A 19,174-nucleotide genomic window follows, 5' to 3' on the forward strand; every position below is an offset into this window, starting at 1 on the left:
TCTGTGTGATTGACTGTGTCTCTGTGTGTTTGCCCTGTGATCAGCTCCAGCAGTCTGCAATCCTAAAGATGGATAAATGATTATTTAGCCAAGTGAACAACACCAAAATATTTCCTTGATTAAGTTTTTCAAGTATCAAGAGTTGCAGCCTTTTCTGAACATTGAATATAATGTTTTTGTATGTGAAGCGTTGGGTGAAGATAACAGAGTTTCTGGGAACACTGATGGTTATACTTTATGGTTTTGTGATAGTAAGTGATCATCTCACCTTATGAAAACTTTGAAAGCCTGCAGTCATGTAATTAATGGCATAATCTAGTAATGTATGTCATGAGAATTTCCAAAAACAAATTTTAAAGAAAAAAATTATAGATTTTATCCGCCCTTGTATCAAAAACATAATATTGTCGTAATAACAGCCCTGAATATAGAACTGAACCAAAACTGTTCTGAACAGCTTCGCGGCTTATCAGGCGCCATAATGGACGATTACTGTGTCATTGTGCACTTCCCTCTTTCGCCTTGTTCAATCCTCACGGTTATTTCCTCTACTCCATTGTCTTTGGGTTTGTTTGTCGAGGCTGAGCAGATCTGCAGTGAACGTTTTGCCCCGAGAGCAGCGCCGCTCCAAATGCAGGAGCACAGACAAAAAGCACGCCGAAAACAAATTGAAACACAACTGATGTGCACGTCGAAGTTTTTCACCCGTAAGCAGTCCGTCTCACACAGAAGATGCACATTCCTCCATCCACACGCCACCTCTCACCCTCCAGCGGTTCCCCCGCAGCACTCCTGGGACCTCTTCAGATGCCAAACACTAAACGTGGCCTTTCTGGAAAGTTATTGTTCTGGTTATTTATAGGGCACGGTGATGCTGGCAGGGGAGAGCAGAGGGTTGTGTGTGTGTGTGTGTGTGTGTGTGTGTGTGTGTGTGTGTGTGTGTGTGTGTGTGTGTGTGTGTGTGTGTGTGTGTGTGTGTGTGTGTGTGTGTGTGTGTGTGTGTGTGTGTGTGTGTGTGTGTGTGTGTGTGTGTGTGTGTGTGTGTGCATGGCTGACAGTGTGGATGAGGGAGGGAGAGAGACTGCGGTTCTATATGCACCATAGGGTTTCGCCTGTGGCTCCATCTGATATTTATAAGTGATGTTTGGTTGAAGCATATTTCAGCAAACTCCCCTGAGACCCTCCCTGAGATAATACGTCTGACTTGTTCCATGGCCATCATGCTCCCCTTGTTATTGCCCCACATCGCCGTCGCTCTCTTCAACAAACACAGAAAGTATTAAAGATAGACTTTGTCTGGCTGTGATCATGAAAAACACTGAACCTTTGCAGCACAAGCGTTCAACCCATGTCAGTGCAGTTCACGGGAGAAAATGTGATTCAGCAACTCGTGACCACGGGATGCTCATTAACAACTGATTTTGATTCATCTCACAGTGCTTCAATATAATTCCAAGACAGTTTAATTGAAGCCAAAATGAATGTAAACCCTTCTTGATCGGTTGGCGTCAGACTCTGCGTTTCCTCCCTATTTGTTTTGAGTGTGTGTTGGTGCAGCTCATTTACTTGCATTTATTTATTGGTTATGACTCACGATTAGTGTTATCTGTTGAGTCATGGTTTGCTTGTGTGGACATCCTGGCTTTTTTGACCCCTGTGTGTGTGTGTGTGTGTGTGTGTGTGTGTGTGTGTGTGTGTGTGTGTGTGTGTGTGTGTGTGTGCAAACGTCTCCTCTCTCTTTGCCTCCTGCATAATAATATTTATAATAAAGCACAATGACCTTTCCGATGTAATATTTCTGTCAAACAGCTCCCAACAACATAAACCAGTCAGAATTTAAAGGTCAGGAAACGACTCGGTTTTCTCTTCTCACGAAACACAGCGAATAAATGAGAAGAACATTTACAGTCATTATGGTTTTTTTCATTAACAGCGTTGTTGGGAAGATGATTTAAAATATCAAAAAGCCAGGAGGTCCGTGGCGTATCTTGAAAGAAGAATAGTTCGATTTTTGGTCATTTTCAGTTATTTTCGCTAAAGCGCACGTCAGCAATATAACAAACACCGTCTAAACTCTAGCGTCTCTTCAGACTGAATATGCTGCTAAAAGGTCAAGAGAATTAAAATATATTTCCATCCTCCGTCTTAACAATAACACAAGAACAAACCAGTGCTTGGAGGTGTTTTCTTGCCTTGGTTGCACTGTTAAGACGTACGTGTTTGCAGCGTTCAGCACAGCCGATCAGTTCCTGATAGGTCACGTGACGTCAAAGGAGAGAGGTCAGGGAGTGCAGCGTGAGGAATTTAACAGGAACCAGAGTCCTCGGAGAAGAAGGGTCTGCAGTGCAAGGATGTGACTATAAATGGGTTTGTGTCCTATCACAGTTTTGTTTTTAAGTACGAGTCAACCAGTATAATTTATTTCTGACTTCCTGCGTTTTCTTTCATTGATTTTTGGGATTTGGCAAAAGGATTCATATTTTTTTGCAGTTTGACACCAATGAGAACAAATATCCCAAAATGTGACATGTGTTTCACCTTGTGCATTTAAAAAAAACAACAACATTGGATTGGATGTGCACTGTAATCACTCCTTATGTATATTTTTTTAAGGCATTTCCAAAATACACTAATTCGTCCTCTGTCTTGGCAAAAAAAAAAAGAGAAACCTGACCTCATTTTCCAAAGTTGGCTGAACCTAATTAGAGCTTTCCAATTCTTTTCGAGGTTACAGTCTATTATGGACCATTTATTCTGATTCAGTTTTCATCCAAACTCTAAATTCTGGCTGACATACTTAATCTTGTTAAGCTTGTTAGCTCCTCTACACTCGCGGTACCTCATCTTTAGTCTCGGTCTATGTTCTTATTGTGTGATCTCTGACTTGCCCAAACATTGGCAGGAGAACATCTGGGGCCATTGTTTTATTTGATTTTATTAATTTTTTTGCTCTGGTTTGCTTTGACATGTGTAAATCTAATTTTGACAACCTCCGGCCTTCTCGATCTAAATTGGGAAACTCTGCTCTCATATCTTAGTTTGTCAATATTATTTCATTTGCCAGAGAAAACATTAGAGGAAGGCAATGTACTATAAAGATAAATTTAGCTCTGAGTTACTTTCTATCTGCAATCCCAGGGCCGGTCAGAAGAACACTAAAAAAAAAAAAAAAGAAAACCTCTTGTTCATCAGATGCTTGAAGGAGATGATTGCATGTCAGTGTCTCGGGGTGTCCACATGTTTTTTTTTTTCATTCATACTACAGAGGTTGTGACAGAGACACAGTATAAAGCAAAGTGAAAATGCAGCAATTGACCTTGTTTTTCTCTCGTCTTCTTCTTCGACTGTTCTCACAGGATATGAGGAGACATGTGATGATGACCCTCGTGGACACAGAGCAGTCATACGTGGAGTCTCTACGTAGTCTCATTCAGGTACCACACACTACACGGAAACACACACACACACACTACACGGAAACACACACTCAACACATATTCCTGCTGCTGTCTAATTAGCTTGTTGCATGCAGCCCCAGGTACAACATGTCACATCTCTTTGCTTTCAGATAAAAATGTATTAAAAAAAGAGAGTCCAATCCCTCCTTAGCAAATGTAGGCAGCAGAAAGAAACCTCCAGCAGACCAATTGCTGGCCATCTGTCTTAAAGGTCTTTCCAGCGAGTGTTTACTGAGGAACTCGCCTGGCACAAGTACACAAAAGAGTAACACGCACACAAATCAAAGTGGAAACCCGTTTTAGAATCGCAGGAGTGCTGAGAACATGAATAATGAATGTAGGTCACAAAAGGTGTTACGTAATGCACTTATTGTCATTCGTCCTGTTGGACTAATCTGCTGACCTCGTCACATCAGCATTATCTGCCCCCACACACACACACACACACACACACACACACACACACACACACACACACACACACACACACACACACACACACACACACACACACACACACACACACACAGTAGCTAACTAACCTTTCCCCCAAATCTGTGCTGCATCCCTCTCTTTTGAACATACCGTTTGTTTTGCTACCTGCAGCCACCCTGTTGTATAACCTGTCATCTTTGTGTGTGTGTGTGTGTGTGTGTGTGCGTGCGTGCGTGCGTGCATGCGTGCGTGCATGCGTGCGTGTGTGTGTGTGGGTTGACGAGCAGCAGCGTGCACGTTCGTCCCACACAGACACTGACTGCTTTTCTGCCTGTGCGCGCGCTCCTGTGCGAGTATGTGTGGCCACAATGTGAATAATCCTGGGCTCGGTTCCCATGACGACACGGGCAAAGTAAGAGTTACCACGGCGACTGCTGTGAAAGTGCATATCCTTGAAGGCGAACGTCAAATGTGGTCGAGCTGTGACGGCTCGACAGTACCGCTGCCCAAACTTGAAATCCAACTCTTGAGAGTTTCTTCTTTCTTTTTTTTTTCTTTTCTTAGAAAATTAGATTTTCCAAGAGGAAGTATATTCAGTTTTCATCCTGTAACCAAGTCATTTTAGGCTCATGCAGATAAGTGGTCTGACATGAGCTGAAATGATCCAGAGTTACATAATCTATTTGGGCAGATTGGATAGATATTGAATCCCAAATAGCTATCAAATGGTATTTTTCCTAACTTTTGTGAGGTGACCTTGAGTGCTTTGATATTCGCCTTTAAATAAAATGCATTATTTTTATTATTACTAAAAACATTGCAAGGTGTAAATACAATTCGAATGCTATCATGAAAGTATATTGAATATGGATTTCTAGTCCGTCTTTCACGCTCCTTGAATCCGTTGTTGTTTGTAATATTCAACTTTTTCAATTCAATTCAACTTTATTTATATAGCACCAAATACAACAGTCATTTCTAGGTGCTTTTAACAGAGAGAAACCCAACAATCAAATCCATCAAATATATTAGTATAAGCCTACTCAGTAAACTGAATATTAGAGTAAAACTATGAATTATTTAATTAAAACGCACATTCTTAGAACTGAACTTACTGTCACTATGAAAGAGGTGAATAAAATAGGCCGATAACCTTTCATGCAAAACAATAGCTGTAACCGTTCAAACAAAGCGGTGTAATAAGACTTGTGATTTCGATCCCCAACACTAATCACTCATAATGTGAAAAATATCAGGAAGGGCGAGGTGCAGAGCGGCTTACACACCTTTACTAGGTCATACCAGAGGCACCTGCTAATCCAAGTAAACATTGGTTGATGTCAGGTGTGAGCTCGGTCTGGGTCTACATGACACCCCGGCAGCTCGTCATCAGATGCGTCATACAGTCTAGTACTGTATGTGTTTCACACTGACCCAGATTCTGATTGCACGTCTCGCGCTCTCCTTTCTTACTTCTTTTACCCGACTCTTTGGGAACAACAGGTGTACTACTACAGTATTACCAGCGATAACTGTAGATGCGTCATTATTGCCAGCTTATGTGAGGATCTTTGTGAACCACAACCTGCACAGGTCGCTGTTGCATGAATGTGGGTCAATCTGAAAAAAAGAAAATGGAAGGGAGTCCATGTAAGATAAACTTAGTCGCCGGTATCGGCGTATTGATGTAACATAATTCCAAGAAGTCAAATGTCAAAAATCATATACAAACCAAATGAGTGCCATGTTTGAATCCTTCTTTTAGTTCTAACTTTCTTCAGTGCAAATGTTACAGACTGAATTACAGACTGAATTAGTACATCAGATGTGTCATTGGTGTCGGGCAGCGAGCCACATGCAGATAAGTGGACTTTACAGATTGTGGAGTCTCCGGGTCACATCCGCCGCGGTTCATTTCAACGTCAGCTGGGTTTCCCAATTTCTGGTCGAGCAAATGGAGCACAGCAGAGCTGGAGTGTGTCGGAGTCGAGCCCAATGGGACAGCCGACTTCGAAATCTATCTCGGATTAAATTAGGAGGAGAAGAAAGAAAAGCTAAGTGGACAAAAACATGAAATCATGTGGTTACAAAATCCATGTGGACTATTTTCAGCATCGTATTGCTCCGGGCTTCCACAGTGGACCATCGTCTTCTCATGCAAAATGAATAAATTAGTGTGTTCACAGGAGAAATGCTTGTTTGTCTGCTCATTTCTACATGAATCTCAACAACAAATCATTGCAAGTGGCACCATACACTTGGTTTAAACTGAGATCGGCTTCTTCACTTGGAGTTGGAGAAAGTGGCATATATGACTGATTCTCTTATTTCCTTCATTTTCAAATTCCAGAGTTTCTCATAATGCATCAGAGAAATTTGCGTGTGACACTTGTTCTCGTCTCGCTGACCGCTGGCTCCGTCCCTTCAGGGCTACATGCGTCCTCTCAAACAGCCGGACGGCGGCTCGATCGTGGACCCTCTGCTGGTGGACGAGATGTTCTACCAGATCCCCGAGATCCTGGAGCACCACGAGCACTTCCTGGAGCAGGTGGCCGGCTGCGTCGGCCAGTGGCACGACAGGCAAACCGTCGGACACCTCCTGATCCAGTCGGTGAGTAGAGCTGACGGCAAATGAGAGAGAGAGAGCGCTTGTGTGTTTTCTGTTTTGGGGTTTTATGACCAACGTCTACGCAAAAGACATTTTCAAGTCACTCGGTGTCAGCACAGAAGAGAAGGACAAATAAAAGGATTAAAATCAAAAGGACTGTAGAAATATCATAGTCTTATGTGCTGGTTGGTGAAAGATGGAACTAAAATTGCACATAATAATCCACACATTTACAGCTTCACAGTTTCAGATTAAAACCTTTGAAATTCCAAATAAATTCAAAATGTAAAAACAAAATAGCGTCCTTGTTTGAGCGTTCCTGCTGATCTGTGTTGTAGGAATGTGTTGTGCACACGTCAGGATTGTTAACTTGTGTTTGCTGAATGTGGACTCACTGTGTGAGATAGTTGACGTCTGCCAGCAGGCAGTTTGTTAAAGTCAAACCCTTTACTACTCTCAACGACTTTTAGAACAATAAGCCCACAAAAGACCTCAAGGATCTAGAAAATAAATTTAATAAACACTTCAAATGTAGTGGGAAAAAAATAAATGGCTGCTAATAAAGTCAGTCGGCGCTCCTGATGTTATACCACTTTTCAATATATTGGAACACGTAGCATCTTATTCCAAAACACTGTTGATTTTATCAACTCCAATTCGATTATTGTGTATCGTGTTGATTGAAAAAATTGAAAATGCAATTTTGGTCCTGTTTACACATATTCCAGTGAAAACGGAAAAGTTTCGTTGTGTTTTGGGTATTCGTTAGTACGATAATGGTACTGAAAATGTCACTTTTTAAAAAATGTTTTCCAAGGTGGAACTTTTTGAAAATATTCCTTCCAGTCATTAAAATGCAACATTTTTGAAATGCTGCTACTGTCGCTCCGGCTTTAGCGGATATTTCTTCTGCGAAGAGAAATACGAATGCCCATGTACCCGGCAGTGTTAACGTTTATAGCATATTGTTCTCGACAGGTGTGGTTTCATTACTAAAACAAACAACAGCACCCTCTAGTAGCCTGAAATGAAAACTACGTCATTTTCAGCACCTCTATCATGTAAACAGACATCGAATTCAAAGATTGTTGTGTAAACATGACATTTTTCTGCCACGTCAACACAAAAAACGATGCGTTTTCACTGGAAATGCAGCGTAAACTGAGCTTCTGGAACAATAGTGCTGTGGTCTCACAGAGAGAGCCAGACTCACGCCACAATCAATTCAGAGACAGTAATTGATCTACTGAGCTCGTCTTTGGCCCGCCGGAGAAAACTGGAGTGGTCTACAAACACCACATTTAAAATAGGTCCAACTGTAGACTTGGTCCTTGAATGAATAAACAGTCTTTAAAGACATCGTTGCTTTATTAGGAGACGGTCTGTAGTTGGCAACGTCAGTTTAACATTTTGTTTTTCCAGTGATCGCTCGGTGACCCTTTTAAAATTTCTCATGACCTTCCGAAAGCAGTTTTAAAAACACAGTGCTCGAAGGTTTCCACTAATGGCTGTCAGTTTGGGAGAATGAATGAGTGAAGGACTTCTATTCAGCCAAAGGCATTTTCGTAACACGCCGAGGAAGCTTGCACAGAGAGGATGAAGGTACTTTAATTAGTTTTTATTTCATATACAAAAGTGTGAAACTGTGAGACTCACTTGCACAATGGAGAAAATGCAGGAAGCCACGAACTGAAATAGAAGTGGGTGAAGCAGACTGGGAACCACATTGAAAACCTAAATCATCAAATGCATTCATACCTCCTGCCATATATTCCTTTTGTTTTTCCGTAAAGCTGGAAAACACATGAGATGTGCGGTGGTGAGAAATGTGAAGGCAGCAGCTGGGGGTTCCTGTCTTAAGCAGCGGAAGACGATTTTTGCTTCATCACCTAACAAAAACGACTCATTTGTGTGTTTTCTTAAAGGGCGTGGTGAGAGCAGCTCATGTGCTTGATAGCAGTAATAAAAAGATCTAGTCTTTCTTCAAACCAAGTTGTTTCGGTGTTTGTGATTGATTTAGTCCAGGTCTGCAACCTTTATGACCAAAACAGCCATTTTTGTGATTTTTTCTTTTACCAAATCAAATTCACCTGGAGCCGCAGAACACGTTCAACCTTTTAAAATGTAACTGACATAGATTCTAAAGTTTCATATATACAGTAGTTTTGAAACGCGCACAAAAACGGTATCTTTTGTTGCATTTCTAAAGTTTCAATCAACATTTAGACCAGTAAACATTTCATTATATCTTTAGCTGTTTTCTGGTATCCGATTTAAGAGGGTTCAACTTTCCTACCCCCCCATTTCTCAGACCATTTTGACATTTTAAAATAGAATAGAAATACTTTATTATTCCCAGAGGGAAATTGCTTTAACCATTGCTCCACATATAATAAATAACGGGGACTAATACAAGCACAGAAAGGATGAAATTAACAGCAAATACTATTTACATAGAGGAGTAGAAGCTTATGGCCACAGGAAGGAAGGACATTTCAGTCATTTTAACCCTTTTGTCTCTTTTTAAACCGATAAAATAGTATTTTTCTCTTTCAACTGCTGTCAGATCAAACTTAAAACCAACTGTTTTCGATTTCCCACCTGTAGCCTGAGCATCTTCCTCTTTTCCACAGTTCTCCAAAGAGGCTCTAGCCAACATGTATTCGGCCTACATCGACAACTTCCTCAACGCCAAAGACGCCGTGAGGATCGCCAAGGAGGCCAAGCCGGCTTTTCACAAGTTTCTGGAGGTCAGTGTGAGACGTGTTCACAGACAGTCACAGCTTGTGTGAGCGGCTGCTCTGAACATACGGATTAGTTTGAAAAAAAGCTTCACTGAAGTTCACCACCTGAATGAAATCACCCGCTGAAACGGATTGACTTTAATCAGTGTAGTCGGTGGATATTTGTAAAGAGACATGCTTCACTGTGACACGGAACTCCAGCATCGATATGCATTTTCTTTGAGGATTATACTTTGGAATTTATTTGTTCATTTATTTTTAACATAAATACCAAGTGAGCAGGTGGGTGTGAGGCTTGTTTTCAGGTTGAAACTGTATGTAAACATTTTCTATCTAAAATAATAATTTCTGTTGTATCTCCTAAGTGTTTTTGTACCGGAACGCATCAATATCAATTTGGTTTCTCTCGATTTTTGTTTTGTTTTGCTCCATTTTCAGTTTTCTGAAACCACAATGAAACAAAGGTCCGACAAACCAACACTTGAAAACTATTTTAACAACTGGGAATAGCAGGAATATGCTCAGTTAAATCTGAGAGGCCTCTGTCTGGTCCTCTGATTTTGTGGCGTGTCACCACTAATAAAAGGATTTAGGTCGGGAAAACCAGCAGCATAGAGATGCACACATTTTTGTTTGTAATTCTTTATTTCATTCAAAATTTAAAAAAATAAACAGTCTTAGGAACAAAACTTCTGATTCAACACAAATCCACCATTAATAATGGAAAGTTTTTTTCTCACCTGTATATCCTTTTCATATTCTTTTTACTCAACAGCAAAACATGCGTGAGAACAAGGAGAAGCAGGCTCTGGGAGACCTGATGATTAAACCTGTGCAGCGGATTCCTCGATACGAGCTGCTGGTGAAGGTGGGTTGTGGAACGTTTCCCTTCTAGCAGAAAATGAGCTGCGTGTTTCTTTTAGTATTAGAAATAAACATTCAAACTGTGAGGCAGAGGAGGAAAGGAAACAAACTTTGCAGTTCATGCCTGGAATATGTCTGGTCTTATTTGTTTAGGTAGGATGCTTCTTAAACCAGGTCATCTGAACTTGGTCAAATGTCCTGATGAGACATCGATAAGAGGCGGAACTTCTTCCACGACACATCGTCAAGTCCAGTTGACCTGGTTCATGTGCTCTGAGTTTCATCACGGTGTTTCTCCACGGTTAGGATCTGGTGCCTTAGCTTTAAGTCAGTTTTTTTTTTTTTTCATGATGGCTTTCCTGGCAGCTGGAAGGAGAATCATGAACAAACATTGTGACCAAAACTGGATTTAATTAGCAAATAGCCACGAATGTCACAGGGAGCTGTGTTGACTTTAGTGCAGTTTCAACAAACGTGCTTGTTTGAATCTGTGTTGTCACATAATCTCTAGCATGGCCGTGTAATTTTGGTTCTTGTTCTTCCCAATTTATTTATTTTTTGTCATTTCATCATGTTTGAATCACAAATGACACAAACTGTTTTCCGAGGCTTTGTCATGCAGAGTCTGACGATAATTCAGATGAATAGGATAAATATAGTGTCATGGGGGGATAATGTAAAAGTGGAGGCATGGTATGGTTACAGTAGGTTCTCAATGCCTCCCTGTTGGTCGTACAGTGAAGATTAAAGAGCGACAATACTCAAAGTCATACGTACTTGAAACAGCCACATAGGATAAACACACATTCTCATACAGGTGAGTCATTCCGACACAAAGCGACTTACTTTATCTCATCTCCTGTCACACGCCATGTCTGTGGATATTCATCTATTGCTGTCGTTTTGTTCAAGGACCTGCTGAAGCACACTCCAGAGGATCACCCGGACCACTCGTACTTACTGGGCGCTCAGAGGGACATAAAGCGGCTGGCGGAGAGAATCAATAAAGGACGTCGCTCCGCCGAGGAGGCGGAGAGAGAAGCCCGAGTTATCCAGGAGATCGAGTCGCACATCGAGGGAGTCGAACATGTGAGAGTGAATTCATAGAGCAAACTCCGTCCGTGCAAACTGTGACAGCGCTCCTCGAGCTTGGGACACGAGAATGTCAGAGAATATTTCAATGAGCAGCTTTTTGGTGAAATTGTGGTCAGAAGTTCTACGGAGATTAAATGTAAGTCACATGACATTTATCTGAGATGATTGGAACTGATTGATCATGAACATATAGGCTCTCTGCAGAAGGTGTTGAAGGAGGACTGCATCCTTAAAGGGTCTAATTTCTTGCACTTCCTTATGTTTGGAAACTAAATTGAAAAATGGTGCTGAGACATTTCTGACAACTAGAAGAAGAAAACACACTTTATGGATCCCTTTGGGGAAGATTGCTTGTCTGCGTTTGACCCATCTAGTATTCATCATTAATCTCAACTGTACATACGAGGAGCAGAGGGCTGCCACAGTGCAGCACCCGGGGAATAGTGGGGGTCAAAGGTAAAGGACCCACTGAGCAAACTTGTCAGTTGTGGGATTTAAACCTCCAGACTTAGAAAATGTCTCATCCCAGTGACGCTATAACTAAAACCACTGTGGCATAAAACATAAGAAGTGTCTGCTTTGCTTTCTATTGATTGCGTTTTTGATTGTGTGTGTGTGTGTGTTTTGTTATATGAAGTAACCATATATTTTTGTTTGTTTATGGCAGATTCTGAATCCTCAGAGGAAGTTCTTGAGACAGGAAATCGTCATGGAGGCGGTAAGAAATACCATTTGAACTCTATTTAGTTTCAGTTGGTTTTTTTTTAAATTTACATTTTTCTCACCTCCATTGCATTAATGTGTTCTGGAATGAACGTAATCCTTGGTGCTCTTAGACGTATCTTGTCTTTGCTGCATTCACACCTGAGTCAAACCACATGAGATGACTGAATCCTGCTTTTTCAGAATTCGAACAATATTTCTCCTCTGCAGCTGCAGAAAATATTGTCATCGCAAAATCAGCATCTGCATTTTACATAGTGCAAGAAACGTACCAAATTTCAATAATTGATATGTTACTATGCGCCGTGCATTCGTCATCTGCATGTCTACAATCTAAAGGAGCCCTGCTGCATGAGATTTTGTAGGCACCAGATCATATTTCACTTCATCATCTCAACATAAAATCACATCTGGCGGCAACAACTAGACGTCTGAAGAGCAAAAACTCAACAATCAAAGACAATTCACTAAAATCAGTTAACAAACCGCTCTTCTTTTGGAATGCGCGGCTGTTTCTGATTAAAATTAGTTTCATGAAGAGAAAGAGCACTGTTATTTTGGAATCCCCAAGCACGTTTCTTGAAAATCATGTACACGACATTATCGCAAGAGATGGAAACTTTCCACTTCTGTCTGCTTGCCGTTACAGTCACACTGGTGTTTTAAACAGAACCAGGACGTGCTGGATTGAGTGGAATACAAAGCATGTGGGATGACTCTGTTGTTATTTTGACCACATAGAATAACACAGCCTGTAAAACATGTCGGGGTGTGGCAGTTTCTCCACTCAACAGTACGCTGCTGCGCCTCTTAAGTTCACCGCATCACCTGTTTGGTCTTTTCAGAGCTCTTCGGTCTACGCTGGGTGTGGATTTCAATCAAACCACTACTGTGTATTTTAGAAGTAGATCAGGGCTTTGTTATTGTTTTTTTTAAAACAAACCTGTTTGTTGTGCATTACCACACAGAGATAGCGGTAATATTACAATCAGATCAAATTGTGTGAAGCTGTATATTACTTTTATTTTATTTTTTTCCTTCTTCTGGTCTCTCTTGTTCTGTAGAAGTCTGTGGGAGGAAAGAAAGACCGCTCTCTCTTCCTCTTCAGTGATCTGATCATCTGCACCACGCTCAAGAGGAAGTCTGGCTCATTAAGACGCAGCTCCATGAGCCTGTAAGTGCTTCACTGACGAACCAGCTCTTCACTTTCACCTCACAATGTGTCCAACACTACATTATCTTAACCTCACAAATACTTCTAACCCTCATCAGTGTGTGTTTGGACTCCAGATCTGTGCTCTCAGTTCTTGTACCTCCCTCCACAAAGGATAGCCATCTCTGACAAAACATTGGAGTTTCTAACCCACACTGCCCCCTGGTGTTGAACAACATATATTAAAACAATAATGGTCTTGATTTAACTTTGGTTTCTCACTCATGCTTTTGTTTTGGTTCTCTCCTTCTCTCTCTCAGCTACTCTGCTGCCAGTGTGATCGACACGTCCAGTAAATACAAGTTCCTGTGGAAACTTCCTCTTGAGGACGTGGAGGTGGTAAAAAGTAAGACTCTTGTCTTGTGTTAACTGGCATACGTTCCAAAAAAAAGGTGTTTTTAACAGATGTACACGACTAATAAAGTACAATTAAAACACTTGTTATCTTCCTTCACATTGTTGTAAGAATTCTGTCTCACGAATCACAAAGAAGGACAAGAAGTACAAAAATTTAACTTGATTTGATCAGCTCACCCTTGCTCTTTTCCTATTCGTCAGTATGAAATGTCTCAGCATCAGAATCTTGAACTCAACTTTCCTGTGTTTTGGGTGTTTTGCTTTTCTCTGACCGCCACAGGTTCCACACAGGCAACGAACAAGGAAACCATCCAGAAGATGATCAGCAGGCTAGATGAGGATCTCAGCACGTTGGGGCAGATCAGCAAACTCTCCGAGACTCTCAGCTTCCCCCACCAGGTACTGTGAACTAACACTTAATTCGCTTAATATTTGACTTCTCATGTTGTCTTGATGGGCTCTTTAATCGAATGGTAAAATGAAAATAACTCAGTCTTTCATCTTCCCTTGAGCCTCTGCAGTCACATTTTCACTGAGCATTCTTCTTCTTTACACAATTTTTTTTTGCTCTCCTCTGCGTCTTTCCGTTCCGCTCAGTCTTTAGACGAGGTGATAAAGGACCTGATGGCGTCGGTACACAGAGAGCTGTCAGACAAACAGTCTTTGGCCTTCAGTATGACCTTCCTGCCCACGAAGCTGGAGTTTACCACGGCCTCGGCGGAGAGCAGCTTCGTCTTCGAGTTCAGCTCGCCTGACGCTCGCTCCAGCTTCGAACAGGCCTTCGAGGACGCCAAGAAAAAGCTGGGTGGGTAAAAAGGCTCCATAAAGAGTCAGAATAATGTTTTCTGGACAATAGAAGACTTAAACATTCCTGAATTGATATCTTGGAATTTTTCTCAAGACTACTGGTTAAATGGGATTTGTAAAATTCTTTTTCCCCCTTTAATCACAAATAAATTGGACTCTAATTGAACAGACTTTGAGTTATCAAAATTAAACTTGATATCTGTGTGTCTCTTTCTTAGCGATGAACAAGGACCAGTGGGATCCCGAGTTCTTAAAGGCCATTCCTATAATGAAGACCCGCAGTGGGATGCAGGTAAGATGGAACACAGAAGATGTACCTTTTCTATATCTCCCCAAAAACTGTGTTCATTCCTGTCAACAACAGATATTGTATTAAAATTCCATTCATACCCGCAGACACGCCGTCTCCAGCAGACTGTACAAATGTCATGCTCACTCATGTGTTGTCTGCTTCCTCCAGTTCTCTTGCGCGTCTCCGAGCCACAGCTGCCCCGACAGCGGCTGTGAAGTGTGGGTGTGCAACAGTGACGGATATGTTGGACAGGTAAAAGCACCAGGCTACGCTTTGTTCTGAAGTGGAGGCAGAAACAGAAATCTGATTTTCTTGAACGTTGATGTCGTGTGCACAGGTTTGTTTGTTGAACATTAAAGACGAGCCGACGGTGGAGGCCTGCATCGCCGTCTGCTCAGCCCGGATCATATGCATCGCCGCAGTGCCAGGACTTAAAGGAAGGTCAGTGAGCGCCAGTGTGGGGAAATTTTTTTTTAAAAGTCACTCTTTTTCCTTCAAATGATCTCGATCAGGATGTCGGAATGAGTTTAAGCTTAAGCAGACAAGAGCACTCCTGGTATTGTGTGCATGTTGTCGATGTTGTCCTGCTTTAACTCAACTTCTTTTCATTTCATTATTAAAGTTCTGGTATTTTCGACAGCAAGTTTCTCACTGAACACACCGCAAAGGAGGAACCATTTTTAGAAATAATCATTTCTAGAGTTTTGGAATGAACATTTTAATGAAGTAATACCGGTAATGAGAAGAAGCAGCAAAACAAACATGCAGACAGAAGCACAGTCTCATATCTCTCATGTCAGGAGGACTGAATTAGTTTAAGAAGAGAGAAACTTTTTTCTAGTAAACTATTTGTTAGCTTTTTTTTATTATTTTTTTTCATTTATATGATGCTTCTGTGAATTATTTTGCCCTCGTCCTCTTTCTGAAGAACTTTGAGCTGCTGTAGAAATAAAGGTTTTTATTATTATCTTTATTAATATCAAACAGGAGGACTGAACTTTCAAGACAAAAGCTTTAATAAGGGTAAATCTAACTGCTGACTCGGGTATAGAGGGAGCTCCAACTGTTTTCATCTAACTAGGAAGCATCAGCAATTTTAACTGGGTAATAATTTCATAATCAGTGAGTGGTGCATTACTGCAAAATATAATGGTGTTAAAGTAATGTTACTTCATAGCTTGTTGAAATTCAAACATGAAACAACACATGTTAATGTCAAAGCAATGGAAATTATAAGTTGTTTCCAATATGTACATTAATTTTGTTTCAGACTTTCTTTTTCTACTGTTTAACCAATCCCTCTGTGACCTATCAGGGAGCGTGGATCTGATCCTGTGGTTGCTCCGGCCTCTGCAGCAGCCGGTCACAGCCAGCAGCAGCAGCAGCAGCATCAGCAGCAGCAACAACAACAACAGCAGCAGCAGCTCCACATATCCATCTCTCATTCAACTCTACAGCTGGCAGATCAGCCTGCAGGTTAGTATCTAACCTGTTAGTTACTGCCGTACAAATATCAGAATGGACTTTCCACCACGGAAGCGCATTTTCCGACTAAAAAAGATCTTGGAGTTTTATGAAACAAATTGAGTCCTTTCTTTTGCACACAATCACATGTCAATAATAGGGTTCACACACGGTTAAGTTTATATATGTATATATATTTTATTTTTATTTTTTGACCAAATCTCCTGGAATTCAAATAAATTTATCTTATTTAAAATAAAAAAACAGATGTTAAAAATAAAAATTTCCACTTTAAATGCCAGAAGCTTCTGCACTACATGGTTTGAATGTCAGTTATATGTGAAAATACTCATACATATGCTCACTAGTTAATTGGTTGTTTCCAGGCCCGGGGGCGGAGCTTGTCCCATTTGACAGTGACGAAACGGACGATGAAGATTCACCGAGCCCCTCGTCGACCCTGCAGAGTCAGGCCAGCCACTCCACCATATCATCCAGCTATGGCAGTGAGTGAAAACACTTCACCCACACAAGATCTGACACATTTCTCTCAGTTCCTCAAGTATTCCTTTTCCATCCCTAACCCCCAGATGATGAAGGTCAGAGTTCTAAGGACATGGCTACAGAGACCACCAGCAGTGAGGAGGAGCAGGAGTTCCCCGTGGCGAGCTCCTATGGAGCTCAGGGGCTGTTGGGGGTTGGCGGGGGAAGCCGTGCCCACGCAGAGAGCCCCATGGACGGCCGCGCCATGCGTCGCTCTTCTCGGGGATCGTTCACCCGGGCCAGCCTAGAAGACCTGCTCAGTATCGACCCGGAGGCTTACCAGAGCTCTGTGTGGCTGGGCACGGAGGACGGCTGGTGAGTGCTTTACCAACACATGCCAAAAAGAAACGCAGCGGCCATTACTCCGCTCCCACATAGTGATCGCCTCATTAGTTGTTGGGCTACTGTTTTTTTTCCATCAGCTCATTTCCTGTCATGCCTTTGTGTCTGTTAGCATTCATGTGTACCAGTCGTCCGACAACATCCGCAACCGTAAAAACAGCATGAAGATGCAGCACGCGGCGTCCATCCTCTGTATACTGTGAGTATGGTTTTAAGGTCGTGTCTTTCAGAAAATGAGCGCTTCTGTTTCACAAAGAGTGTTTTTCAAATGAGAAAATACACAAACTAAAAACGCCAGATTATCCAAAACACTGCTTTATGATATTAACACTACAGAATGGAGGAGAGATAAGGAGACACAACAATGTGAATCGAAGGTTTTTGGTGTTTTTTTTTTTTTTTTTTTTACAAATTCTGCCTTGACTGACCTTTATTTTTTCACTTTCTTGCTTTCTTCAGGTATTTGGACAACAAAGTGTTTGTGTCCCTAGCAAATGGAGAGGTGATTGTTTATCAGAGGGAAGCAGGTAAGCGAAACTCTTCACATACTTACAGTAAGAAGTGATGAAACACACTCAGACTTTGTACATGAAGCACCACTTTGCGTTGCCTTCCCACAAATAACATGGGAATAGACATTTTTCATCCCTATTTGATATTTAGTGAGGTTTAGATACGGTACATTTCTCAGTAAAAAGTGGTTTTGTTGCTTCAAACTTGACCATCTTCATCTTTTTTCCCGCCCTTGCTGTATTTTCAGGTAGTTTCTGGGACGCTCAGTCCTCACAAACGTTAGTCCTGGGTACACCCAGTAGTCCTGTCACAAAGATGGTTCCTGTGGGAGGGAAGCTCTGGTGTGGCTCACAGAACAGAGTCCTTATCATCAACACGACCACACTGGTACAAGAGGTAGGGAGAGGAGCGGATTTATCACGGGTTTCGCAGCTGCTGCTGAACAATAGAGGAACGCTGACGACTCCCCCCCCCCCCCCCCCCTTCTCTTCCAGCACTGTTTCCAGGTGGGCACTGACAGCAGCCGGTGTGTGACGTGCATGGTGGCGTACGGTCAGGGCGTGTGGCTGGCGTTGCAGGGCAGTGCGCAGGTCAGACTGTATCACGCTCAGAGCTGGGAGAGCCTGACGGAGGTGGACGTGGCGCCGGCTGTGCACAAGATGCTTGCAGGTGAACAACATATAACACCCATACACTGACAGCCCGCTTAATATTGTGTAGGTACATTTCTCTTCCTCCACACCTGCAACAAGCTGTGATGCACTGAGGAAGATCTGACCTTGTAGTCCAGCCAGCATGATCTGGCCCTTTTCAAACTCTTTCAAATCCACGAGCTTGTCCTCTCGTTTGCTTTAAACGTTACATTCTAGGACAAAATATTCACCCGCTGTCTAATATATTCCACCCACAAACAGTTGCCACGAAAAAGAGATTCATCCATCTTTTATAACATTCATCCAACCCAAGGTTGCAGTGCCAGCTGGAGCTGAACCCTGCTTATAACTTAAAAAAAGGCAGGCAGATTGACAGTTTACCTCAGGGCAGAGAATCACACACATGTATATTCAGTAAATTAATGGCACTCTTCAAACCAAAAATGGAACCATGTCAAAAGGATCACCCGTGTTGTTCTCTGTACATGTCAGTCAGCGGTTAGATTACTAGGGCCGATTGTTGTTCGTAACCTTGTGAAATTTGTATTTCCACCAGCATGACTGACTTCACGCCTTTTATTTTTGCTTTTTAATACTCAGGATCGGACGCCATCATCAGGCAACACAAGGCCGCCTGTCTAAGAATCACAGCCCTGCTGGCTTGTAAAGATCTGCTGTGGATCGGAACCAGTGCAGGTAACAACACCTCACACATTAGTCTATGTTTTTAATCTTTTTTTTTTTTAATCTTGTGAACACATGCCAAAAATACATCCTCGGGCATAAAACTTCAAAATGGTTGCATTTCACCCTTTGTCACTGATTATGAATTGGTTTGAAAAAGGGATCTTATTGGATCTTAATGTTGTTGTGCAGGGGTGGTCCTCACGCTGGCGATCCCAGCGGTCAGCTCGGGAACGGGAGTCGGGACACTGAAATCTCCGATGCTGCCGATGGGCTCGGCTCACGGACACACGGGTCACGTTCGGTTCCTGACTTCAATCGAGCTGCCGGAAGGGTTCGACGTCAACCCGCCTCCTTCAAACACAGATTCCACGGGTTT

The 19,174-nt window shown here is 42.0% G+C and overlaps 1 protein-coding gene across 1 annotated transcript in view; it reads left to right on the plus strand.

Moving 5' to 3' along the window:
* Positions 1 to 19,174, plus strand: part of arhgef17 (Rho guanine nucleotide exchange factor (GEF) 17) — a gene marked incomplete at its 5' end in the record, with an annotated part of 73,042 nt that overhangs the window by 50,338 nt on the left and 3,530 nt on the right. Inside the window, 22 exons of the mRNA XM_080460145.1 lie at positions 3,357 to 3,434; positions 6,322 to 6,504; positions 9,135 to 9,251; positions 10,021 to 10,113; positions 11,022 to 11,198; positions 11,872 to 11,922; positions 12,992 to 13,101; positions 13,401 to 13,486; positions 13,778 to 13,896; positions 14,095 to 14,302; positions 14,523 to 14,596; positions 14,765 to 14,848; positions 14,934 to 15,037; positions 15,912 to 16,072; positions 16,447 to 16,566; positions 16,651 to 16,918; positions 17,058 to 17,144; positions 17,405 to 17,472; positions 17,706 to 17,854; positions 17,953 to 18,127; positions 18,712 to 18,807; positions 18,988 to 19,170. Of these exons, the coding sequence (XP_080316271.1) occupies positions 3,357 to 3,434; positions 6,322 to 6,504; positions 9,135 to 9,251; positions 10,021 to 10,113; positions 11,022 to 11,198; positions 11,872 to 11,922; positions 12,992 to 13,101; positions 13,401 to 13,486; positions 13,778 to 13,896; positions 14,095 to 14,302; positions 14,523 to 14,596; positions 14,765 to 14,848; positions 14,934 to 15,037; positions 15,912 to 16,072; positions 16,447 to 16,566; positions 16,651 to 16,918; positions 17,058 to 17,144; positions 17,405 to 17,472; positions 17,706 to 17,854; positions 17,953 to 18,127; positions 18,712 to 18,807; positions 18,988 to 19,170 (2,791 nt within the window). The remainder of the gene's footprint in view (positions 1 to 3,356; positions 3,435 to 6,321; positions 6,505 to 9,134; positions 9,252 to 10,020; positions 10,114 to 11,021; positions 11,199 to 11,871; positions 11,923 to 12,991; positions 13,102 to 13,400; positions 13,487 to 13,777; positions 13,897 to 14,094; positions 14,303 to 14,522; positions 14,597 to 14,764; positions 14,849 to 14,933; positions 15,038 to 15,911; positions 16,073 to 16,446; positions 16,567 to 16,650; positions 16,919 to 17,057; positions 17,145 to 17,404; positions 17,473 to 17,705; positions 17,855 to 17,952; positions 18,128 to 18,711; positions 18,808 to 18,987; positions 19,171 to 19,174) is intronic.

Source organism: Lipophrys pholis (genome assembly GCF_963383615.2).
Source record: "Lipophrys pholis genome assembly, chromosome: 3".
NCBI classification, from domain to species: Eukaryota; Metazoa; Chordata; class Actinopteri; order Blenniiformes; family Blenniidae; genus Lipophrys; species Lipophrys pholis.